This window comes from Chiroxiphia lanceolata, chromosome 3, assembly GCF_009829145.1.
Source record: "Chiroxiphia lanceolata isolate bChiLan1 chromosome 3, bChiLan1.pri, whole genome shotgun sequence".
NCBI lineage: Eukaryota > Metazoa > Chordata > Aves > Passeriformes > Pipridae > Chiroxiphia > Chiroxiphia lanceolata.
This window is the reverse complement of record NC_045639.1, coordinates 33,924,739-33,950,667: the sequence shown is the minus strand read 5'-3', so window position 1 is coordinate 33,950,667 and position 25,929 is coordinate 33,924,739. Positions and strand designations below refer to the sequence as shown.

At 36.1% G+C, this 25,929-nt stretch overlaps 1 protein-coding gene across 4 annotated transcripts in view; it reads left to right on the top strand.

The window, feature by feature from the left end:
• CRIM1 (cysteine rich transmembrane BMP regulator 1) overlaps nt 1-25,929 on the top strand; it is a 197,224-nt gene that overhangs the window by 128,744 nt on the left and 42,551 nt on the right. For 3 of the 4 annotated variants that reach the window (XM_032682577.1, XM_032682574.1, XM_032682576.1), the window contains 3 exons: nt 6,468-6,589; nt 17,895-18,077; nt 20,672-20,869. In XM_032682577.1, coding sequence (XP_032538468.1) covers nt 6,468-6,589; nt 17,895-18,077; nt 20,672-20,869 — 503 coding nt within the window. The remainder of the gene's footprint in view (nt 1-6,467; nt 6,590-17,894; nt 18,078-20,671; nt 20,870-25,929) is intronic. The other variant, XM_032682575.1, reaches the window with a different exon arrangement.

Here is a 25,929-nt window from a genome sequence, read left to right as displayed (position 1 = left end):
TGAGCAACCTGACCTAGTTGAAGATGTCCCTACTCATTGCCAGAGGTGGGGTTCAACTAGATGACCTTTAGAGGTTCCTTTCCAAACCAAACTATTCTATGATTATCTTCCCTAACCTAATACAGAATTGCCTTCGGGGATACAAGGAAAGTATTTAGTAGCATGAATGGCATGGAAAAACCAAACATAAAGTAATTATTAGGGTTGGGTTTTTTTTCTTTCAAAGAGGAGAGAGTGGACATGAAATTAAACAGCAAATAAATAATAATGTATTTGGGGGAGTTGGTGGGATTTTTTGCCTTTTTTTGTCGTTTTTGGAGGGTTTTTTTGTTTGCTTATGTTTGCCATCCCTGATGGCTTTGTTTCAGGGAGGTATGTCATTTTGGAGTTAAAGAAAAATTGAAGTTAATGAATTACTTATAAAGCTATTATCTGTAAGTGATATTTGACCTGATGTCCTTAGGAAATGTGTTTTATTTGTAAGAGGATCAGATATTTATAATTCCTTATTAAAAATTAGTGAAATAAGAAAAGAAGTAACTTTTCCTGGTATCAGAAAACAGACATTTGTGTAACAATTAATACCTTATTTTTAGTTTTGAAATGTTTTTTATATTATGAAGGGTAAGACTGATAAACTGAAGAAAAGAGTAACTGAGGTACATAGTGGTAAAAACCACAGGGATCTTCAACAGAGGAAAACACCAACTGATATGGAAAAACATGAGAAAAATGCAGGTTGGACTGGTTTATATTTTACTTTATTTCCTATACTGGTGAATTCAAAAGGGTCTCTATACATATCAGTGTGCTTGAAAAAAATCACTGCACCTGAAAAGTCAGTGCAATTGGCGGCTGTATGCCTACAGGTTCCATAGCATGATTCCTTTGTGTCTATCCCCTTTTACTATCTCATCCCTCAGGGAAACAGATGAGTTGATTTAATATTAGTCAAATGATGAAATCAAGTCTTTTAGTCAAATAAACTCTTTAGATTCTAATAAGCCTTGGAACGATGGTAATCTACTCGACCTAAGTGCTGATTTTTTCAACATCTTCCTTTACTTGATGTCTGTTTGCTATTTTCTAATATCCAGAATTTTAGAAAAAAATTCTTACTTGGGAGCACACTAGCTTTGATTGCTCAATAAGTAAACCCCCTGGAGAATTAAAATAGGAAGAACTTCCATATGAGTCGTTCTGTGTAGCAGTGGGAACAACTTTTGAGCATTTTGAAATGATCTGATAATAAGTGTTACATGCAACTTTCAGTTTTTCTGCCATCTCTTTCTACATGTTTATTATTGATCTGAAAGATTTCCATGAAAAATTAATATTTTCATTATTGACATCCTCAATCATATCTTTGTCATGCAAATGCATGAAATAGTGATCCTGAACTCGTGAGCAAAACCTCTCCAGTCTGTATGCTTGAGATTTAGGAAAATTCTAGAGTTTGTTTTCCAAGGCTAATGTTCGTTTGATTCCTTAAGTTGTAGCTTGACCAGCTGTATGTAAAGTTCATCATCTAGTTTACTGAACTTACATTGTGCCTTCAGGTGTGAGCAACTTGGAAATAAGCCTTCAATGATTTCACGAGACTGCTGTGTTAGTATTTCATTTTACTGTATCATCATCACTTATACCCTGTGCTTCATGATAGGGAGGGTCTTGTAGTTAACCTCTTTACTTTGCCACTACTGAGCTTTGATAATGCTGAGAGTTCTCTTCTGAAAGTTCCTTATTTCACAGTATCCTTAAGTGCTTATATTAACAGATCTGTGGGAGTTTGCTACATTTCAGTAACATAAGTGCTAATAACGTTAATGCAAATTATATTCGATTGCTGCAAGGGGGGGAAAAAAAGGACTGATAAAATCTCCACATGAATGTGATATATGTTTCAGGAATGCTTTTCTCTAGTCTCAGTGCTTTAGACTTTAATTTTGTTTCGATCCTCAAAATAAATATCTCTCTTGTCAATATACCCCTGCCCCAACCTTCCCATTCACTGGTACTAAATCTTTTTTTCCAGGGTGTCTGTTCTTATTTTCATAGTCATTATGCCTTGTGCCTGGAGAACTCTTTTGATCCTACCATCAAAACAGCTTTTCTGAGACTAACCAAGCCCTTCTCTCTTTAAATCTGTTTAATAACAGAAGTAAATGAACCAAGATAATTGGATTTGAAGTAAAAGTTGTCATTTACAAGTATTCAATTTGATTTTCTTTTTCCCATCTTCTTCCTTTTCCTTTTTGCACTTTGGGACCATAAAGAAAAAAGCAAAGTGATTATATTTAAAAACAAACAAACAAACAAACAAAAAACCCCAAACCAAACCAAACAAAAAAAAACAACAAAGAAAACCAAACAAAAACAACTTCACCACCAACACCCCTCAAACGTATATTAAACAAGTAATGAAATCATTTATCTTCTGAAAAGCATAAAAACAATTTAAAAGTCAGACCATTTATATTACTGAAGGAGTCACCTTCCTCAATCTAAAACATTCATTAATGAACACCATCTCATTTCTGGTTCTTTGTATGTTGAAATTTGCCTTGCTCAGTTATTGAAATTTCTAGGATTATTGTTGTCGGGTGGGTTTTTGGTTTTGTGGGGTTTTGTTTTGATTTTGTTTGTTTGTTTGACCTGAAGAACTAGAGACAATTCCTTTTACCAGTCAGGTTGTTTGTGTATTTTAAAAATTTCAGTGCAATGAACTCCTTTTTTGGGATTTTCAGTTCCTTCCAGACCATGTCACCACCTTTTCAGGCTGCAGTCCATGAAGTCTCTTGCATAATTGTTTGATTATTCTGTTTTAGTTTCTGGGCACTCTTATTGGTAACATTGTACTCTCGTACAGAACTAGTCTTCCTTGTTAGAAGAACATGTTCTTCTTGGCTTGACTTGACTCCTGTTACAGTAATAACATCCCAAGAGGCACACTTCCTGAGGGCCTTTGTTAATAAGGTGTGTGACGGGCAGACATTGAGTACCAACTTCTCAGTACCTCAAGTACTGCCCTCCCTTTTATCTTGGAACTTTTAGATGGCACCATGCCATTTGGTGTTGCAGTGGTGTCACTGTAAGCTGCGTAAAGGGAGAAGTTTGACATACGAAGCAATCTTCTCTCTGGGAAGGTTTCCTTGTAGCAACTTCTGTGTCTGTTTTCGTTAGGCAAGTTGCAGTTACAGAGGGAACAACTTAGAAGCAACATTGCACCTTACTGAACAGCTATTTGAACAGCTAAATTTTATAGAAATTAATCTGAGATTGATCATGACCACTGTCAACAGGCTTAACTCAAACTGACTTGCTAAACTTCTTCAAACCTAATGTTCCATTACCAAGGGTAAGATACAGGTGGATAGCTGTCTGTGACAGAGCACAGAGCTGGACTGCAACTTATCTTCCATCTGTCTCTCTGTCCCCAAAATCACTTCAGAAAAATCTAGTTCTATAAAACCCATCTTGCTCTCTTACTGAAAATGGGATCACTTATTCCAAATTTCCAGATGTTGTTTTGGCAGTGTGACAACCATTCTCAGCTACCAGAATTCCTTGGGTTTCTTTCTGACAGACTTCTGTCTCCAAAACAATGTTTTCCATGCTAATAGCTTGGACAATGGTCAAAGGTTTTCCTAGCAGAGCTGGCTGAAAAGAATGCAGACTATTTAAAAGTCCATCTGAGATTATATGCTACTTTGGCGTTCTCTGATGCATGGATTATTTTTTAACCAAATGGGAAGTCACTATATAAAATTTTGGATCAAGAGGTTGCGTTTGCTTATGCTGAGTATGTGAAACTTTCATTCCTCTGAAGAGGAGGGAGTCTTTGCTGCACAAGGGAACACTGGCTCCCACCAGTCCTCTAAATATGTCTTTCAGCCCTTTTTTATGGAAGATTGTCCTATCTTTATTTAACATGGTGATTCATATTTTCTTGTTGTTCAGTTGTGTGTCTTGGGGTTGTGGTTTTTTTATTAAAACCACTGACTGGGAAAAAAAATGAGAGGGGAAAGGTACAAGTTATTAATCTAGCCATGTAATGTTATCTTGGAACTCTTATCAGTGAACAATGAATATGAGACAAAGAATAAGGAAGATACAGACATGTCTGAGAAAGCCTGTTTTGAAGGCAATAGAACTAAGAGTTCTTCAACTCATAAGACTTGGAAAATCAACGTCCACAACTATATTTTCATCACATGTGCCGTTTTCTCTGCGGATTTTCAGGAAATTTGATCTGCCTATTTTCCCGGAGGTTATCTGGATGTTGAAAATAGGGTGATTGAAGTGAAACTTAGTATTTTTATTTAGGCTTTTAATACTGCTTTCAGATTGTGTCTGTACTTTTTTTTGGTGCTACATATGTTTTGAAAGATTATTTTTTTTCTTTCTTCATTACTAGTTTGTAGGCACTTATTTCTGTACCTCATTCTTCTCAGAAGGGAAAACCATCTTTCGAATCAGTGTCTAGATGGGTTAAGGTACAAATTCCATGAACCTGACAGTAATAATTGTTCTTTTTTGTTGATTACTAGAGGTCATCTTTTTTCTTCCGCTCTCCCACTTCCCCACCCCCCAAATTCCTGCATTATTGGGACAGCAAAGGTGAGAGATAGTAGTCGTCTTAAAGGGAAACTGCTGTCACAAATCCTTTGGATTTTTTGATCACATGTAGTAGAAACCATAATGCCTTTTTTTCCTTCTACATCTCTGAAGACAAACAGCATACAGTAAAGAAAATAATTAGATTTCCCCTTCCTTTATATTTACAGAAAAGTCGAGAGGAAAATGTCAAAAGCAGAGATACGATAATTAAAACTTTGGTTTCTGTTACTGTACTGTAGTATGTATGTGCACATAGAATTAAATTGCTTCACTTTATCTTGACATATTTAGCATTATTTGTGAAATGTGATACAATTAAGTCTGTTTTTTTCAAGGACTTATTTATCTCTTTATAGTAACATACTTCTGTAATACAGTAATTTAGAATTCAGTTTCAAACAGTTTAAGAAAAGTTCTATGAGATTCCTTGATTTTACTTGTATTTCCTGCAAACTTCCTTCTGAGTAATACCTTACAGTGCAGAATATAACAATTTTATCTAACACTGATGAAGTTAAAGGGAGATATATTAAAATCCTGTCTGTTGAGAGGTGGCTTTTCCTCATTCATTGAATGCTGATCTGAGATGAAGTAACTGCTGGGCAATTAAGGAGACATGCATGGCAGAGGAGACCCAAGCTTCTTGGGTTTTGAGCATAAAGAATAAGCAAATACATTAAGGGCTGATAATGCTTCTTACTGAGAAGTGGTTTAATGGGGGATACTTAAAATATTTGAAATAGTTATTAGCAAATAGAGTTCTTATTTCTTTAACTCGTAATTACAGGATCTTCTGTTGAGTTCTTTGTTTCCACTTGACATATATGTGTATTTGTAATAGGCTAAATCAATCGGGGGGGGGGGGGGTTTACAAAAAAAATTGATTTGCAATTGCAAAATTTAAGTGCTATTCCATGAAGTTTCTCAGCTATGATATTTGCATATTTCTTTTTGTTCATTTTGTCTTGCACTTCATTATAGAATCATTGCTACCTTCCCTATAGTGTGCCCATTGTTCAGGGCAAGAACTCTGTTAAATGTAAACATATCAAAAGTCCTCAGTGTCTGACTTTGAAACGGTTATGTTAATCGTAAAGCAAAGAATCTGGAAACAAATGTGACTACTGTTTATCTACATTTTATATCTTCCAGTTCTTTAGGCTGTTTTCTTAAATAAGCAAATAAATACTACTTACATGGAGAAAATACTCTTTTTAGAATGGTTCAAAACTAACCACAGTATGTAATATACCTAGCCTCCTACATTATTTGGCGTCATATGTAATTGGTTGCCCCTTCCACAAACTGCAACACCATCAACACCAAAAGAGAGCTTGCGATTATTTTTATTTGGCTTAGATTTAATGGCTCTGGATTTCTTTTAATTTTTTCCAACATAACACTGGATATAATCTAGTTTCCTAATGAGAGCACACTATTCTAATGATTAGATGCAATGACTGCTGTTAGTGTTTCACCAGTTTTGATTTTTCAGATAGAATTGGATGAGAAGCCTAATTTTGCAACTCTGGAGAACACAGTTATTTTCAAGTAATCTGGAATTACAATTTTCTACATTTTTACATATAGCTCTAGAGCAGCATTGGTGTTGCACAGTACCGTCTTCTGGTTTCCTTGACCAGCAAACAGAGTTTGGATGGTTACAAAAAATCTTTCGGGTTCATAAGCTGTCTTGGTTGTTGAGTTAATAAAAGGCGATTCTAAGACATGAATACGCCAAAGCTGGAACTTGTGCCCTAACTTTCCATTTTTCTCTTGCTTATTCTTTCATCCTGTATGTGGCTTCATTTATTTATGGGGTTTTCCTTGCTGTTCTTTGGTTTCAGATGCGAGTGTCTCACTGGTTTATGTGGTTTCCCCATGTGTGAGGCAGGCTCCGTTCCCCAGATAGTCTCACGTGGAGATGGAACACCTGGCAAGTGCTGTGATGTCTTTGAATGTGTCAATGGTACGTGAAACCTTCTCTTGCACCTGGAGAGGAGGGTTTTATCTATCTCTGGAAAATGCTGGGCATTTGATTAATTTTATGTTGTCAGGATCTAAGAGAAATAATTTTCTTGAGGTTCATTCAGTAAGAAGGAGCTGGAAGCTTAGCTGAAGTGGGAAACTGTCATTTGTAAGTTGTCATGCTTCTGTAATTTCTAAAAGACTTTTTCCTATGATTCGGGGAATTATAGTTTTAGCAAGACTCCCTAAATATATGTTTTTCATGTAGTCTTTTGCCAGTAGCAAACACTAGAGTCCTTCTAGAAGTGAAAGTTTTGTTAACCATTGCAACTGTGCTTGTTGCAGCACTGTAAGCGAAAGCAAGCTGTTTAGATTATGAGGTTCGCTTTCAGAATCAATTGCAGATTAATTTTTAACACAAGTGTACAACTTTTAGAAATTTTAAGTCAGTGTAGGAATATATTTATTCTCATTCTTTACTTCCCAATCTAAATGTTTAGAAAACGTTTAAAAATCTTCAATTTGTTATGCAAGTGACTATATTTCAGGACTGCTCTATGTTATGGGTATAGAACTGCATATATGCTATATAGGGTGAGTCGTGAAGAAACTTAATATTTGACAATTGGTAAGGGCAAAAGTACTCTTTAAGCTTTACATGCTCAGATAATTTCTGAGCATAAAAAATTACAAGTTGGTGCAATTTTATTAATTAATATTTATTCAGCAATATTTGATTTTGTTTAGTGGTGCATGTATCATATGTTTGAAACAGCCGTTATTTTACCGTGGTCATTGGATATGCATATAAACATGCAGAGAGAGAGAGAGAGAGATTTCCCCAGGAGAATGTTTGTGATATTTACACATAGCAATATTTTAAATACTGACATGCTGAATCAAAAATAATAGTACATATAATCGGATATTGTATATAAAAATTAAGTTATTTCATGTGAATAAAAGAATTTGTATCAGGAAGACTCACAGATTCTTTAGCTTTCAGACTAATTCTTCCACTATTTGGGATAAAATTGTATAAATGTAACTTACCTTATTTTTGTTTATATACTGCCTGTTGTACTAAAGTAATACTCATCTTCCTTTGTTTCATATTTGTTTCATTCTGTTAAAATATTATTTCTGAATCTGATTTAACTGTGTGACACACCTCAGTGCAATGTTAGATTTAGGATTTGCTTTAGTAGTTTGAGCAAGAAATGGAAAACCAGTTTCTGATATGATGTCTTTGCTGGTGTGAAACAGTCTCAAAGGTACAAAGCACCTTGCTAATTGTTTCTCTTCAGTCTGCATATTATTTGTGGGTTCTGCTAACAAAATTTTTGCAGTACATATTATAGCAGTTGTGAGATGGAACTGTTTAAATTGCCCACATTTTTGTCCTTAGTCATCTTCATATTCTGTTTCCAAGGAGTTATATTCATTTTTCCTTGGTAACAGTTTGGACTGTCTTAGCACTGTTGCCCCGTGCATCACTGCCTTATTGCTCACTGTAACTCACTCCAAAGATTCAAGCTGCTTTTGGGTCAGGATTCCTTTTTGCCTCTTTCACATTTCTAATCTTCACCTTAGTAACCTATGAATACAGAATAAATTGGAAGGAAAAAAAAAAAGAGTTTTTGAAAGGAAGTTGATGCCACAGGGGAAAGTAGAAAGGCCAGGTTGAAGAAAAATGAAGATTTGTAGATTTGTCTTGTATATATCCTTAAAAATCAGTATTAGTATATTACAGACCAGTATCAAAATTATCTTTTAAGAAGTTCCTCTTAAAAAAAAATAATTCTGAGAAACCTGGCCAGAAAAGTTAAATACTTTTTTTAGAGAAGGACATTTGTCATTATGCAACTTCATGCTACAATCAGATTTGTAAAAAATAATGCTGTATGATGTAACTTTAAATTGCTTCAAGCAAAATTCCAGGTGCAGTTATTAATGATGCTTCACTTTGGAAAGAGGAAATAGTTACAAGCCTGAAGATGATAAATATTTTTAATAACAATCTGTGAACAACTGTGAAACTACTAATGAGTGTGTGACACTTGGATCGTGTGACAAATCATTGGTAAAGAGGACAAATGATCTGTATTGCTTTATAATTTGGTTTTTTTCAAGTGCATTTTAGGATGTATAGGTGGTTCTTATTTCAGGGAGACAAACAAGTCCTCTAAAACCTCTAAATTCCTGGAAAACTAATTCTGACAAGAACTTCTAAATAAATGTCTAAGACAGTGACAAACTGATAAATATGTGTGTGTGTAATAAATACCTACCATTACTTTGGTCAGTTTACGATGAAGACAAGGGGGGGATGTTGTTTGTGAAACTGATAGTTGAATGTAATATCCAGTTCTCTTTTTTAAAAGTATCTTCAAATATTAACAAGTGCAGAAGAGATACAGTCAATATCGGTAACAGATGGAGAAAATATCTTACAGTGATAGGCTTAAATCAATTTCTTCATTAAAAAAAATTTCCATCCAAGTAAAAAGAGTCGAATCTGTAAGATCTAGGACATGCTGTTCTCAGCAGTGGGGGATGGCTGTTGGCACAAACTGCCACGAAGATGCTGAATTCCTTATCTTTATCCTTTCCATTTAGGATTAGATGCCTTTTAAAGAATGTGTTTTAATCAGATGCAAGTTAATGGGTTTATAGCTGGTAAGTGGGGAAGTTGTGTAATCAGCATTCCCAGCAAGTTCAATTAGTTACTTCTGTGTTTGAAAACCTCTTGAAAAAGGCAAGAGGATGGAATAAAAAGGACATGTCCACACTCACATTAGGATAGTTTTCCTGCAATTATATCATCTATTGGATGTTAGAATTAAGTGATTCTTTTGGTGCTGGAGGGAGCAGTCAGGAAGGTTAGTAATCATCTTTACCTTAAAATAAAGGCATCCGTTACGAATAAGTGTATGTAGACTGAAAAAACTCCAGTTTGTATATTTAGGTAACCCTAATAATGAATGTTAAAGCAGGCCAGACTTCTGCAATATTTATTGCAAGGATGTGCTAATGTGATAGATGCAGAGCTGCATGTTCAGAGTATGGGAAGGCTGGCTTTACTGCATAGGAAAGAGCTCTCCTCTTGTAGAACAGCAGTGGCCAGTGTTGAGAGGACAGTTAATGGCAGCAAACTATGTGTCCTGTAGAGACTCTGCAGTATGTTCTCTTTGTTGTTTGTCAACAATTTTGGGACAGATCAGTTATTATTTCATGAATGTTTCTCCTGGATTTAATATAAAACTGATATAGAAGCTCAACAATACATCTGTAGTTTTTCTGTGATTATCTTTGTTACTGATATACACTGTTTCAAACTAGCTTTTGGTTAGTCTGTCTTAGAAACGCATATTAATCTGTAGTGAGAGAAACTTCTGCAGTAATTACTCTTTTTGTAGATTGTGGAGTTATTGTTCCTGTTTGATTATAAATAACAGCAGTAAGTCAATACATTATTTTTCTGCTTCAGATTTATGTTACGTGTGTCCTTATGCTTCTCATCATGTGCAATCTGCTGTTTCTCATGGTTTATTCTATAATTATATAGACATAATTAACCACCAAAATATCAATTATTCCTGCTTGGAAATAGTCCTGATATTTTGATTTAGTTGGGGCTTGTTGTTAAGACCTACTGTCTGTGGCTGTTCAATCTTTGCATGGGTTGACCTTCTTTTTGGATTTTTTTAATCCAAAAAATTATTTAGAAAGTGCTAAGAACAACTTTCTTATTGTTTACAGGAAAAAACTACACTACAGAGGTCTGATGCTCCTAATAGTTCTGTGTGACATTTTAATCATCATAAATGTATGCAGATATCAGAATATTTTACATAAAACTGTTATACTAACTAACATAAATTTATGCTTTTAAAAGCACTGCTGTGTTTAAAAGATTTCATTATTACAATTAATGCACAGGTCTTACTGTCATTAGAATGTGGTTCTTGTCCCAAAGGTCAGTCAATTTTAAAGCCAATTTTAAGGCATACATTGATTCCTTCATTTTGAAGGGAAGCATCTTTGTAAATAAAATCATTTTATGTTGTTAAATGGTAATAGGAATCAAACCAAAGTTTCCTTTTGACACAGTAAAGTTCCTTGTCATGATTTATCTAGGATGAGTGTTTGAGCCATCCCAGAGCATACCCTGCCTGGTCTTTGGATGTCCAAAGGATAGCTCAGACAACAATGATGCCTACAGCATTATTGTTTATTTTTGCTTCTTTTTCCTTGTCAGAAGAAACATGTTTACTCTTTAATTTGTCAATTAAACCTTACAACTCTCCGGAATTGTTAACAAACACTGGTTTAAAATGCAATAGTGATATGATTTTGTCATTCATCTGTGCTTAGAAGATAGCTGACTGGCTGTTTCTCCTAATCTTACATTCTTGATGACCCTCAGAGCAAGCCACAGTTTGTGCATGCAACAGAATTTTAGCCTGAAGGAGACAGAAGCATGAATTGCTAAATTTAAATCTCTGACTGCCATAAAATAGTGTAACTAGAGGTATAGCTAACTATATACATCACTGCTTGTTGCATATGGGAATCAGAGATCAGCATAGTGGTGTTCAGCAGTGAAGTTTCAGGGAAGAGCTACACCACATAGTCAAATGTGCTCATTTTTGAGGAGTGTGAAGTAGATACAGAGGAAATAAAGCAACATGGGAAATTTATAGCAAATGATTTCATCTTAGTATATGAAACTGAAAAATGAGAGTTTACCTGCTCTATGGTTCTAGGGCCTTGTAGCAGAGCACACATTTGGGGGAAAGTGAGAGTGAATATTGCTTTGTTTAAAGGCAGGTTATTCCAATTGCCGTGAAGTTTCCCCACTTGCATTTGCCTGAAAACTACTTTCCATTTATAGAATACTAGATAGTATATAATGTGTATTTGGGGAAAATTGAATGAGAGATTCCCAAGATGCAGTCTTACACAAAATCCTTCATTTTACAGAAGCTAATTTAAGGATTCTTCTGATCCACCCAAAATACATTGCTCACCAGGACTTTTATCTTCTAATCCTGGTATGCTGCTTTTCCTCGGGGGAAGCTTGTAAAGAAAAAAATGATTCAGCTCTAAATTATGAGCATCAACAAGTGAATCTAAAGAGATTGAAAGTTGCACGTGCAGTAAGAGTACAACTGTTTGGAAACAAGAGAGTATCCAAACTTGCCTGTTCTCTAATTAGGTATTGATGCCTGGGTCTCTTCAATGTAAGCTGCAGTAAAGCACATGCTGACTGTGAGCGCTGCCTTAGAAATGTGAGAGAGCAATTACCAAGTGTCCTGGAGCTGCTGCCTTCTGTTAATCAGGGCTTTCACTTCTTAATAAGTTTCCTTAAAAACAACTGCTACTTTAAAAGGATTGTTGAGTGTTTTGTGAAATATGTGTGTGACGAGTGGTCCTCATCAATGTGTCCGCATGGTTCAAGGCCAAGGGGACCAGTCTGCTTTCTGCCATAGCCATTTGTGAGCTGTGATTTTAGAGTCCACCTGTGCTAAGAGTGGCTGTGGAACCCTCCTTCAAATCTCTTTTCCCTAGAGGGTAAGGTGTGGACTTTTGTTGCCCTGTCCACTGAAAATGAGACTACCTGATGCATGCATAAAAATACCTAGTATAGTGAAAAGGCAGGTCAGTCTACCAGACAAAGTCAGATATTACAGATCCTCTGAACCTGTATTATGCTCACTGTAGTCAAATTGGGAACAGTATGTGAAACAGTGCAAATCATTACCAGCTACTTTTAAAACAAGGGGCAAAAGGAAAATGTTGAAAACTGAAAACCAGTCAATCCAAACCTCCTGATAAAAAATATTCAGTCTGTAGATGCATATCTACAATGTAAATAAATTTATCAGGAGGGGTAGCAATTGTCAGGACCACAGCTGGATGTGAAACCAAACTCAAAGCTCTACAGGGTTCATATGAGTGGGAGGGTTGCTCAATGGGAAGTAGAGACTGAGTTTTAAATAACAGAGTTATTTTTTTAAATAAAAAAGGACAAAGTCTAACTTCTAACTTGTTCATACCAGATAATGAAAACCAAGATGCTAGATAGATTCTGTGAACTGATGATATGTCATATACAAAGAATATTAGATGTCAAATGGTACAGTTCTGTTTGGTTGTAAAAGTTATAAAGAAAAAAAAAAGTAAAAACTTCTAGTATTTACTTTGATGAAGTAGTAATGTTTTTTGCCAAAGTGAATTGTCTTGGTAAGCTAATATCTTCAGTAATGTTCTGGCTCAGATATTTCTAGGTGCTTAAACTTGGGCAAAGTTGCCAACACTTTGGCGACAAGGTTAGAATTCAGTATTTTTCTCAAAGCATGGGAGAAATGGTTAGACCTGTTATAACACCAAACCACAGCCTTATGTTACAGCTTTGGAGATTTTTTTTTTCCCCTGCAATTTTTAACTTTTCTCATGCACTAGAGGCCGATCACAGATGTACTGGCAATGAATGATGGGCTATGCCAGTACCTTACAGTGGTACTGAGACTGTTTCAGATGCCTGTGCCCTGTTCATGTGCCTAGGGCTAAACTGATTGCAACATTTATTTTCTCTTGTGATGGACTGACAGAGACCACTGGGATTTAAACACATTCCTCTGTTATGAAGAATATGCCTTGCTTCCAAGAATTGTTTGGCAATTTCATCAAGAAAATCTGTCACTGTTTGGGGATTTTGGAGCACAACCACCACCCTTTGTGGCCCCAACTCCTCCTTTGGCTGTCCTGGTGTTTTCCTGTGGTAGGACTGTAAGGTACTGAAGGATGTTAAAAAGTAGCAATGCTTAGTTTCCAGAAGGAATAGAGACAAAAGGGGGATAGTGCCACAGGATAGCCTTGAGGAAAACCACAGAAACTCAAAAGCATGAACTGATGAAGAAAAATTAAATTGAAAGAAAGGTGTGCATTTTATGTGTAAGAGAGGATGAAGGCAGGGACACCCTGAGGTGTCTTAAGGGAGGTGTCTTAAGGATGAGTCCTCTTAGCAAGAAATTTGCACATTGGAGGATAGAAAAAACCAGTAGAACATGAGAACTTGAAGATGGGAAATGTAATGAAACTTGGGAAACTTCCGTTCTGTTTGTTTGCTGTTTCTGTCTAACCTGAATTACCCCTTCTGTGATTTTTGCATAGTTACAGTAGTTAAAACTGTGGAATTGTTTAATAGGTAGGCTGCAGTTTCTCCATTACTGGTTGTTTTAAAGAAAATGGGATGTATCAGGTAGAACTGAGTCTGGGTCTCCTCAGCATCCCAAGTATCTTTTAACAGCTTTTACAGACTGCAGGTGCCACAAAATAGTAATTAATTCCTTTAAACCGTGTAAGTATGTATAAATGTATGCATAAATAATTGCATTGATTTACAAATAATAGTTATGGGTTTGTTTATTTCTGATTTCTCTGTTTATGGATGATCTTTTTAGAAGATGCAGGACCAAAGGACTTTCAGAACGGTCTTGTAATCTTGTTAATAGGGCAGTAGCCAGTTCAACCTGAAGAGTAAGAACTCAAATAGGTTTTTTCTATCTAGCTTGCTTTTATAGGCTTGCAAGAAAGCAACATACAGTGTGGTGTCCTACAACATTGTTATGGGTCAATTCCAATGAAACATATCCTTCCCTTGTTTAAACTATCAACGCAGCTTTTTTAAAAATGGAAAGCTTCTCTGTGTTTTGTTTATAGGGACACAGGATTCAAGTTTATCAATTTCCTCCTCTTTCATTTAATAGAAAGTTCACAGCACTTGCCCTAGTTCCTTCCAAGGCTTTGGTACAAATACTTGTCTTTGCTAAAGAAACATCTGAAGTGCTAGAATCATGAACCTTTTAATCCTTTAAACAACAGAAACTTGTTTTGAATCTTGCTGCTGCTTCAGGAGAGCTGGAATTTCTGATATTACAAAAGAAAATGCACATACTTGCCTACAGGCTGATGCCTGAAGCATCTTATGTGTAACCGCATGCAAATTTTTGCCTTGCAAAGAGTGGCTTCCCAAACTTGAATGTGTTTCTAAGCTATTCCATGACTCTAATCAAAGAAAATCATAAGTATTAGAAAACTAAAAAAGCTCAATGACAAAAGTTTTTTACTTTGGACTAGTTTAGCCAATAGAACTGTATTTCATTAGATTTAAATGTAGAAGCTAAAATACCTTAGAAAACTAATTTGATAAAACAGATTGTGTCCTTTTGCCATTCAGATTGGTGATAGACGTCTTGAGAATTAATCACAGTTTGTGTAATGTGAGACTATGGGATTTACTGCAACCCTTATATTTAGGGCTCTCAGTCCCAATAAAAAAAGGCTGGATCGATCTTGTATTACTGGCTTATCTGAGAGCTAGCAGACACTGAATTTATGTTCACAAATCCATAGTCTGTGTCTCATGCCCACTGCTTTGTTGTAGTAGTCTGCATCAGAAACAGGGTTTGGAGTCTCAGATATGTTTAACTGTTTTGTGCTATGAAGTTTGGTCAATTTGAATTACTTTGTGATGCAGTGAAGCTTGAAAAATCCTACGTGTAGTTTTCTCCTTATTAGCAAAACAATGAATTCATGGTTACTGGCCTCTAGGAAAAGATGCATTTATTTAATATTAGCTTTATGTTCTTTCATTCCTTTGTGACTGTCATACACAGATCAATAAGGCATTAAAATTGGCACTTTAAAAAAAAAGACAGGGTACTGAGAGAATCTTTCAGCATATTGTGGTGGAAGAAATGCATCATTATAATTTCATTGTGTGCTGCTCACTCTTTCATTAGGCTTCCATTTGGAGTATCTAAAGCTAGAGATTTTTGTTTAGTGCTTGTTCTGGCTTGATTCAGTTTCAAAACTGGAGTCTCATATATACTTATATATTACTTTAGTTCTAACCAAAGAAATCCTTGTCTCATAGCTGGACATATAAGCTTAGGTCTATAGTTCAGTATAAATATATAAGCTACCATAAACCTGGATGGTAAAATAGTGAAATTCTATGGTGGTTTTCATTGTAGGACTAAAACATACTGTTTCCGTTCAGGATTTGCAGTTACTTACTTAGTCTTGTTTGGACATTTAAAAATGAATGATAATTCATTGAAGATGATGTTTCTACTTCTAACAAGGCATGAATTCATATCTACTGTTTGGGGTGGAGGGAAACAATAAAAATCTGGAAAGCTGCAACAAAACATTGAAGCTAGAAGCAAATGGATTAAAGGCCTTTTGAGTTGTGTTGGCACTTTTTCCTTTTTGAGAAGGTTTTTAAACTAACAGCTTGAGCTACATAAACTTGAAATATTTTTCAAGTGTTTGTTTATGCGAATTGCTTTCTAATGAGGTCATAGATGTTTTCCCGGACACAGTGGTATTTCCTCTTCTTACTCTTATTTTTTATGCTGCTTTCTACATTATGCCTTGAAGACAGAACAGACATATAAAAATCAAACATTGCTCAAGATACTTCCAAGTTTCAACTCTAATGCTTTATGATCATATCAAATGACTCAAGGCTGGAGATCAGTATAAGCATATATGGAAATAAGTACTTTAGAGTTTTAAAGAAAACCTTGTCAAAACTCATTGTCAGGAGTAACTCAGATGTAAAGTTTTTAACTCTCAAAAGTTAAGAGAATTGGGGTGGGCTAGAAGGAATCTGCAAGTCTGAATTTTCATTTGAATATATTTCATCTCCCATGTGAGATTAATCACTAAGCAAAAAAAAGAAAATCACCTGACCACAAAGTGGGCGGTTTTCAATCCTATGTGGCCAGGCATATACAAGCAAGTAGTTGTTTCCATCTATTCTACAGAAATCAGAAACATGGACAATTATCCTTTTTTTTCTTTGTTACATTTGCTTCAAATGCAATGAAACATGATGGTTTTATCTACAGTTCGGTAATGTTATTGCTGAAATAGCTTCCTGTTTGCAGAACCTTTGGCTTTTCAGACTGCTAGATTCATAGCTTCTGAAAAAAATACATTGGTTAACTAGACAGTGCTTTACTTCAGGTGGCTGTTTTCAGGTATCTTGGGCTAGTGTCACAGGAGGCCAAAAAGCTTATTCTGAAGTGGGGAAGAGGGAGGAGGCTTAAGTCATTGAATAATATAATGATGATACTGTGAAGTCATGATTTCCTTAATGACTAATGCGGAGTCTTATAATTGAATGTAAATTCAGAGTATTTTTTCTACAGTGTCTTGAGTCACAATGATTCAGCCCTGGGCCCTGGAGCAACACAACATTGTGTGTGGGGATAATCAGTTGGGCTGCTTGAACAGAGTACAGTTTGCTGACAATAGGTGGGGGGAAGTTCATATGTATGGGGTAACTGCAAGATCAAAAGCCCTAACAAGACCTTACGATATATTCATGATAATCTGCTTCATAATCCGGAACCAAACCTCTTCAGTATAAAAAAATAATAATCATGAAAAAAACCTGATTAAATCTGCAAACTGTTTCATTGGTTTAGGGAGCATCTTTTTTTTTTCCCCTTTCATTTTTTTTTAATGTTAACCAAGTAAATAGACAATGTCCTTCGCAAAATACTTCAGAATTTTTAGAGGCTCTTAGTTTCTAACAAAGTTTGGATTTAATTATATGTCAAGGCTCTGCTGTAGATAGAAGCACACAAGAAATAGCTGTCTTATGTTTTTGAAACACTAAAGTGATCACATAAATATTATTACAATTCAGAAGTATAACTGTGAGCTGGCTATTACAGCTCCAGATTGTTTGAAGTGTTCAGTTCTGCATAACAGATCATGCAGTCACAAAATGTTTGTTGGAGTTTTTAACCTATTGATTGGACAGCTTTAGTGCAATTTATCCACGTGAGTACCAAGTCCTGCAGAAAGGAAGATTACACTTAAGACACATCAGAAACTGTCTTCTTAAAACAGAAAAATCTATTGTTTCATATGCTGAAATTTGAAGTAGCTTCAGGTTCATCCAGAATGAGAAATATTTAACACCTGTGAAGAAATAGCAGTGCTCTAACCTTCCTTCAGGATCTTTTTAAAATTGAGACTTTTAATTGTAGGTAATTGCTCTGAAAGTAATTTTGAATAGCATTTTATTTTATTCCGTTGTTGAAACACAATAAAATATACCATGTTCCTAAAAATAAAATAAAATAAGATTGTAATTAAGTTTAAAAAATGAAAGAAAAATCAACTGTCTCTTTTATATCTGTTCTTGTCAGTAGCAACATGAGCTTAACTATTTCGCATTTAACAATATCTGTAAAATACTTCTTTCTTTCTTTCAGAAGTGAAGCCAACTTGCATATTTAACAGCATGGAATATTATGATGGAGACATGTTTCGGATGGATGCTTGTCGATTTTGTCGATGCCAAGGCGGAGTCTCTATTTGCTTCTCTGCCCAGTGTGGTGAGCTACACTGCGACAGGTACTATGTGCCGGAAGGGGAGTGCTGCCCAGTGTGTGAAGGTACAGTATCTTTTTAATGCTCTTTGCATTTAATTCTGCTGCTTTTCTTTATTTGCCTGTTCAATGGAAATGAGCAAACAAGGGCTTTTGTTCTTCTGAGGCTTGTAGATTCCTCCTTAATTCAATTTATTTCTACGTTTGTGCTGTGCCTGAGTGTGCTGTTTTGTTCTTTGCAGCGCTTCTCTGACATTGACGCTCTGCCTTTTCTATACAGAGCTGTTTGGCTTTCCCTTCTGCATCAGAACCTCCTTAAATATGATCAAGTGTGCAGGGATTCTGCGGGAACCTTCTTCACAAAGGACATAAAAAGCTGTTTCTCATTTCTGCACTGGACATTTAGACAGGCATCTCCATAGCAGCAGTTGTGGCCCTAAGACACATTTCCCTTGCTTTGCAACCCACTTCTTTTCGTGTTCAACTAGAGCAATGCATACACCTTCTCTGCTCTACAATTATATATATACACCTCCTTTGCCCTGCTGAGAACCTCCTCCTCTGCTTGCTAGGCCTGCAGTCCTCCTAAAAAGGTCTCTCTACGAAATGTCACGTTGACTCTCTTGCTTATACTAGAAAATATTGGAGGCATCTTCTGCCAGAACACAACCAAGATTCCAGCAAACTGGCATGGACTAGCACTCTACACCTGGATCATGCCCCGGGGGGATCAGGTTATGGCCACTGCATAGTCAAAAGGCCTGTGAAGCACTCCTACTCCCTTTGTTTAAATGTGCATTTAGGGATAGATTCTCTATAAGTGAAATCAGCTGGAAATCTCAAAGCTCCTCCTCAGATAAGAGAAATCTAATAACTAAAAAAGAAAGCTCTGATCGCTTTCTTATAATAACCTGGGTAATGTTGACACCTAAATTGACAAGGTAAGTCTTCTAAATGGGCAGAATAAATACCTAACAGCCCACCCATTCATGCTTTTCTAGTTGTTGAAGAGGTGGCATTCTTTTCTACCTGCTTTTCTTCAGTGGATTATTTCATGACTGGTTTTCAAGGTGATTCATTGTTTCCTACTAATGTTACTTGATGATAGAAATATAAAGAGTATAAAGCTTTCTTCTTTTCTGTAAGAATTCTAAAACAGTAATGGTAGAGTCGATGTGAGTTGTGTAGTACAGGCATAAGCCCTTCTTGCCTTAACTCCTGGAGGAATTCTTTCTCAAAGTCCTGTAGGATATATCAGCATTAGGATATGTAATTTGCTGGACTCAATTTATAGCTTTAAACATGACTGACCTTTTAAGAATACCAGGAACTTTGTGGTTTGAGTCACATAGAAGACTATTGCAAATAGCACAAGTCTTATATGGCTTTTCTGTGCTTTCTCTGTATTCCTCTGTCAATCACAATCCTGTATATAAGTTGAAGGATAAAATTCACTTCATTTGTTTGTTTATGATTTGATTTTTGGCTAAGTCAAAATAGTTATTTATGGATGTAAGGTAATCCTAAAACATGAAAGGTGCAAAGTTAAGAGCTTAGGAAACATTTTAATTTTTAAGTGCCTTATTTTCACAAACGTGTGATTCTTGGTTTAACCCATTTTACTGGAATTGTGAATGTCACTACAGTTCAGGATAGGGTAGAAGTTGTGAGCAGTTTCAATCCAAATATTCAATGTCATAAAGTGGCTTATAATAAGACAACAGTTACTTAGCACCGCTATGTGTTTTTCCTACGCTCAAAATGCATTACCTTCCTTCCAGAGGGGAGTGATGAAACTTCCTTTAGATAGGATGTCCTATTTCTCCCAAGTCCTTTAAACTTAACACTCTTGAAAAATTAACTTATAGGTAAATCACTTGTGTTTATTTGATGTCCACTAAAAAATGTTTTCAGTTGTATCTATTGCTTTTATTATATTGGATTTGCTTTAATATGTAATTTCTATTATTGCTTGCTTTGAAAATTTGACCTACTTACTGTACATTCTCCGATACTTAATTTTTGAGCCTGACAGTTTTATTTTATTAGCCACCATGATAAGTTGTATATAATCACATAGTGTATATATTCTTTTTACTATTAATATTAGCATAACTTATCAAGTTTCTGGAGTAATACTATTTCTGAAGAGTAAAAGCTGCTTTTACTTCAAGTCATGGGTTTGCATATACAGGGTTGCATTATTTATTTATGTGAAACTTGATGAGAAATGTAACCTAAAGTATGTTCCATAAAATTGTTATTTAAATATCAAAATCTTCATTTGATTTCTAGCACATAAGTGGGTCTTGTGGCTTTCAAGGGGAAAAAAACTTCAACTTAAATGAAATTGAAAACTGAGCCAGATCATCTGTTCAGAAAAACTAGTATATCTCCAAAACTGTGATGAGATGTAGCTTAAGGCAATCTTCTTGCTCTAGCAAGAAATGTGCCAGAGGTCTCATCTTTGCTCATTGTATAAAGTAGTGATATAGTGCTGACATGAGTCATTCCAATGGTTCATTTAGATGCTTTCAGTTTCCTTCAGAAAGCTGGAACAAAAAAGAAATCAATAGATCTAAGATGCATTTTGTTCTGAAAAACAAAATCAGAAAATCAAAGCATTAAGTCTCGTTCTCTTACCATTCCTCTCATTTCAGACCCACTTTATCCAGTAAATAACCCTGCTGGCTGCTATGCCAATGGTCAGATCCAAGCTCACGGAGACCGCTGGCGAGAGGACGACTGTACCTTCTGCCAGTGCATCAATGGAGATCCACACTGTGTTGCCACGGCCTGCGGACAGAGCTGCCTAAATCCTGTTAAAGTCCCCGGGGAGTGCTGCCCAGTGTGTGAAGGTAAGATTGGTATTTCCTCTTATTTTGCTTTCCTCTGTCATGACTGCTGCTTACGTGGTAATTCTTGGTTTACTTGAAAATTTTGGAGGATTGAAGTAGCTGGTACAGCATTGCCTATTGACTGAATAAACTACTGAGGACAAAAAACATCAGCATGGTTTAACTATACCTGTATGTGGCAATCCCTGATACTCTTTTGGCCCAGAAGGGTATAGTAAGAGATGGTTTAAGATCAACATTATTCACTGATGTTGCTCTTAGCTTTTCTTAAATCTTATTAGTAAATATAGGAGAAGTTAGAAGATCAGAAATGTTCATCAGTTGGTATTACTGTTAACTGGATTATTCCTGGTTTCTTCTTCATCAATGTCATTTAGTTGCAACTAAAAATCTTTTTGCACACTATAGTTTGATACTGGGCATAAATATTTCAGTGAAACTTATAAAAGGCAGTGGTATCTGGGAGATAGACTAATTTTTGAAGTTTAAAATTGTGTTTTCATTCATTTGTGGAAATACATGCATATGGTATAAATCACTGAGATTTATCTTAACCATATGGTAAAATGCTTGCCCAACCTGACAATGGAAATGTGAAGACTTGCAAACTGAGACAAAAAATATTTTAAATTATATACATAAATGTACATTTAGAATTGCATTTTATGGAGGAGTAATCATCAGGAAAAAGACCAGGTTACTAAATTTAGAATTGTTTAATCTAGACCTGTTGTCAGAGCCATCTTCACAATATACAGACACTTGTGGGTGCTCAGTGAGCTGCCATTAAGATTTGTCTGTTCTCTCTGTGATAGAAGAAAATTATTTTTGTGTATCTGCATGTGTCTCAGGGCCCTTCTTGGTTTGCAGTATCCATCCAAGTAAGTTCACTGAGATACTTACTTTTTAGGATAAATTTGAGGAGCATAAGGGTTTTTTAAGGTGCTTTTTAATTCCGAAATTCACATCACAAGGTATGAAGAAGGTGTCTGATAATGTGTAAAAGCTGCCAGTGAATTGTAGGGAGTTGCTACTTGCACTGAATTAATTTTACTATGAAGAAACAGGTTAAATGCCTTTAATCCCCAGTGGTCACCTCATGATGGATATTGCAGAGATATTTGCTGTCACCACTCATTATTTAGGTAGCTGTGAGGGAGCTTGGGAAGGTAGTACAGAGAGAGAGAGAGACTGATGGACGTATTTTCAATAGGTTATTATGTTCAGAGGATTTTTTTTTTCCTCCAGTGAGGGAAGGATAGGCAAATGTCTCTGATTTCCTGTTCCAGACTGGAGAAACTGGATTAGAGACAACTGAATTAAATGCTTATATATATTGAACTGAGTTAATTAAGAAGAACTGTGGGCAGCAAACAGGGTAGAATGTAGGCTTCCGTCATTCATTATTGAATATAAACAAGCTGGTGCTTCTTTAACATACCACACTAATGCCTCTGCAGTGCTTTGAGGACTCAAGTTACCTCCTCTGGACTAGGTTAGGTAATTCTATTCGATAACATGCATTTTGTTTTAGAACAAGATGCAGCTAGCAACTGTTTAGGTCCATAAAAGTTTTGTAATTTTTAAGGGTGTGGGGTTTGGTGTGAAATTATACTTATTGTAGAAATAGATGAAGACTAACAGAAAAGCACAATAGAATCAATATTTAAATGAGGTCCTTGTGTCATTTTAATTATATTTTATCCAAAAATAATGTGGCTTCTTATTTGTTTGTCATGTTAGCTGTTCTATGATATATGCTTAGTTGTAGTCATCTGGTTTTGAGTGTGTCATCTGGAAGACAATAACACTAAATGGTATTTTGAGCAATTATCCTAAATTTGAAGCTTAAAAACATCACATATGACTTGGTCTTTCTTTGATAACACATACTGCCAAATAATGAATGGGTAATGAAATTATGTAAGTGGTGAAACTAACAATCAGTGGAAGTACTTTTAGTTGTTGCCAGGAGGAGATTTAAGTGTATTTGGGTACCAGTGGTCAGAGAATATCTGAAAATGCTTGAATTCTCTCGGCTTTCTTCCCTTCCCTCTCCTACAGCAAAGTAATATAACAAAAACAGATTATTTTGCTCCATTACTACAAGTTATTTAATTCCAGGAATCCAGATTTGGGATTATTTCAAGGATGAAAAATCTGGACTGTTAAAACATATCAGTGAGTTCAGATGCTAGCACCCAAGATTTAAAAAAATTGAGTTTGCAAGAAGCAGTTTTGGATGACTTCATCAGAAATTATTCAGCATCTGAGACTTATCTTGCAATAATAGGAAATAAAAAAATCCCTGAGAAATGAACCATCAAGGGTACCAGTAAATTTCTTGAAGTTATATTTTGGGGCATCAAATTAGTTGAAGGCTGCTATGCCTTGTGATCAGCAGCCTGAATAAAAATATTTAGATATATGAGAGCAAGGTGTTACTGGACTAGACGTTTGAGGCCTGTGTGTCTTTCTGAACCTGTTAACATTTTTCTTTGAAAGCACGCATTAAGAAAATTCCAGAACATTAGGAAAAAATCGCAATCTGTTAAAGGTTGGCTGTCTGCGTTTAACATTAAGACTGTGTATTTTAAAATTATTTTTGAAAAAAGTAAATGTTTGAGCTGACGGCAGCAGAGACTGGTATATTAGTCGTTGACTTCTGGCCCACCCCCAAGGTCAGATAGCATCATGTGTCTTAAGCCTTAAATCTGAGATTACTAGTGTTTCTACTTGGAGTTTAATGCATGGGATAGGAAATAAGTACTGTCTGCCTTCACTGCAATACAGGTATTGCTTGCTAACCTAGTAGGCAAGGGGCTTCTTTAGATTTCTGTTCTCTGGTTTTCTCCTTATAGAAGGGCTGAACTGGGAGAAGTATGCCATGGCAAGACAAGCCTTAAAAACATTGCTTCCTTCACACATCTTACTGTCCCAAATTTTAGTTGTATCATTTTACTGACAACCTGGTCCCATTTAAAATGCTATTTTGTTTCTGCCGTCACTGGTATCTGATGCATGGATTGGTACTCCTTCCCCTTTTAAATCAACTTTTCACTCTTCTTCCTGAGCATTGATTCTGTTGATGATACAGAAGTTCTGCCTCTGGTACTCACTGTGTTGTTGCAACCTAAAAGGTTGTTGCAAAGAAAAAGATCGGACAAGAAAGAACGGAATTGGATTACAAGAGGGAAGATGTGCTTTAGAAGGTAGAAAGTTGTTGAGGAAAACAAAATTCCTCCTGTGGCACGTTGGGACTAAGGTTGTCTTTTTGATGTGTTTAGGGCATGGCAGTTGAATTTTCAGCCTCAATGAAACGAGATTTGCTCAGGAAATTGCTTACATAACTGAAAGCAGTAATAGTAAATCACATGTAGCTTTCAGTGTTTATGCAAGTGATGGCTGTGGCTCACCGATATATAGCTCAATGCAGCTTTTCTTTTTTTCTTTTTTTTTTTTAACTAAACACCAGAGTGATCAAAACCCTTTTTGGCAAGATATCTTGTTACAATATATCACTTCTTGCCAGTTATCTGATGCAGCAATGACCACCAATAAAAGCCCAATGTATCAGGCAGGGAACTGGCTGCTTTAAGGCGACTCTTTCCACAGGGAGAGAGACAGAAAGGAAGGGTCACAGAAAAAGCACGAAGCTGGAGACAGAGGCACAATGAGACAGTTTGGTGAGGAGAGGAAGAGGTTCATCATTGGCCTGTCCCCAAACCCAAGCTCTTCAGCTGATGCAGCTTTTCAAGCCAGGCACTGGTGGGAGCTGGGAAAATCAGACCTGTCCCATTCTGTGGATCCAGCACAAACAATTAGTTTTAAACTGATGGATGCTTCTATATAGCTTCTATAGCTGCTGTAATGATACTGGTCCTTTGGGATTTGCCTTTGTTTGTTTAGTCTATTATCTATTTAGTTTGTTTTCTCTTTCTTTGTTTTCTAGACAGTCTTCATTAAGAGCCAAGGCTTAGGTAATCAGACTGACCCTCTGTGCTTTCCCCATGGTTTTAGAGCCAGTGGCTTCTAGCAGCACAAGGAAGTCTGAAAGAGAACACATTTCTACACATTAATGAAAACAGACAGCTAGGTAGAGAGGAGAGAGTGGTTTTTCAGGTGTCAAAAGGGACTGCAAAATTTTGCTATCTGCTCACACTTCTTTTGGCTTAGAGGTTCTTCACAGTGGCTGGTCTGGGTTCCTGTTCTGTTGGAGCTAACCAGATCCATTGGCAATCAGGTGCAGTTAGTATTGCTACTTACAGAGTTGCTTGTTTCTCTGCTGGCCTAACAACTCTTTTCTTTCCAAATAATATTACTGTGGTTTAAACAGTAATTCCATTTTTAATGAACTTTATTAAAAAAGGGGGAATAAAACATATGAATATATAATAGCATATAAATGATACTAAAGAAGCTACAGTGATAGAAATAACCAGGTTTCCCACAGACCATCTGCAAATTGGAATAATAGCTGTGTTCACAGCAAGTAAATATTGGGTCAGATAGTATGAAAATACCTAATTTTTTCCTTTTTTTTTTTGTTTGTTTTTTTTGGGGGGTGTTGTTTTGTTTTGTTTTGTTTTTTAAACAACATAATAAATACAAGTGTTCAGTGCTGGCATTGATGCCAAAGATGCCCCTTAGGAAAGTTCATGGTTGCTTCTGTTCCCTTGCATCTCCCAGAGGCTCGGGCTATTCATAGGGAAAGCTGATAGGCAGTAATTGGTTATCTCGTAGTAAGTCCTTCTGCATGAGAGCCCTCAGGTACAGGTGGCAGGGTGCCAGCATAAACCATGAATGAGAAATTAAGTGTTAAACAAAATCCCCTCAGAGGATTTTTCGTGAATAAGGCCCACATTACTTTGCTGTCATTATGGTTGACACATATCTTCACAAAAAGAAATTAACATTTTCATCAATAAAGGGCTACAAACTCTAGCTGAGTTGTGATTCAGTTCAGTTCCTTCAGTGTGTCTAGCACTTCATTAAGTAAAAGCAGGCAGCAGAGTCCAGTGAAAAGAAACTTGATTCATTCAGGATGAAGTCAGTGGTAG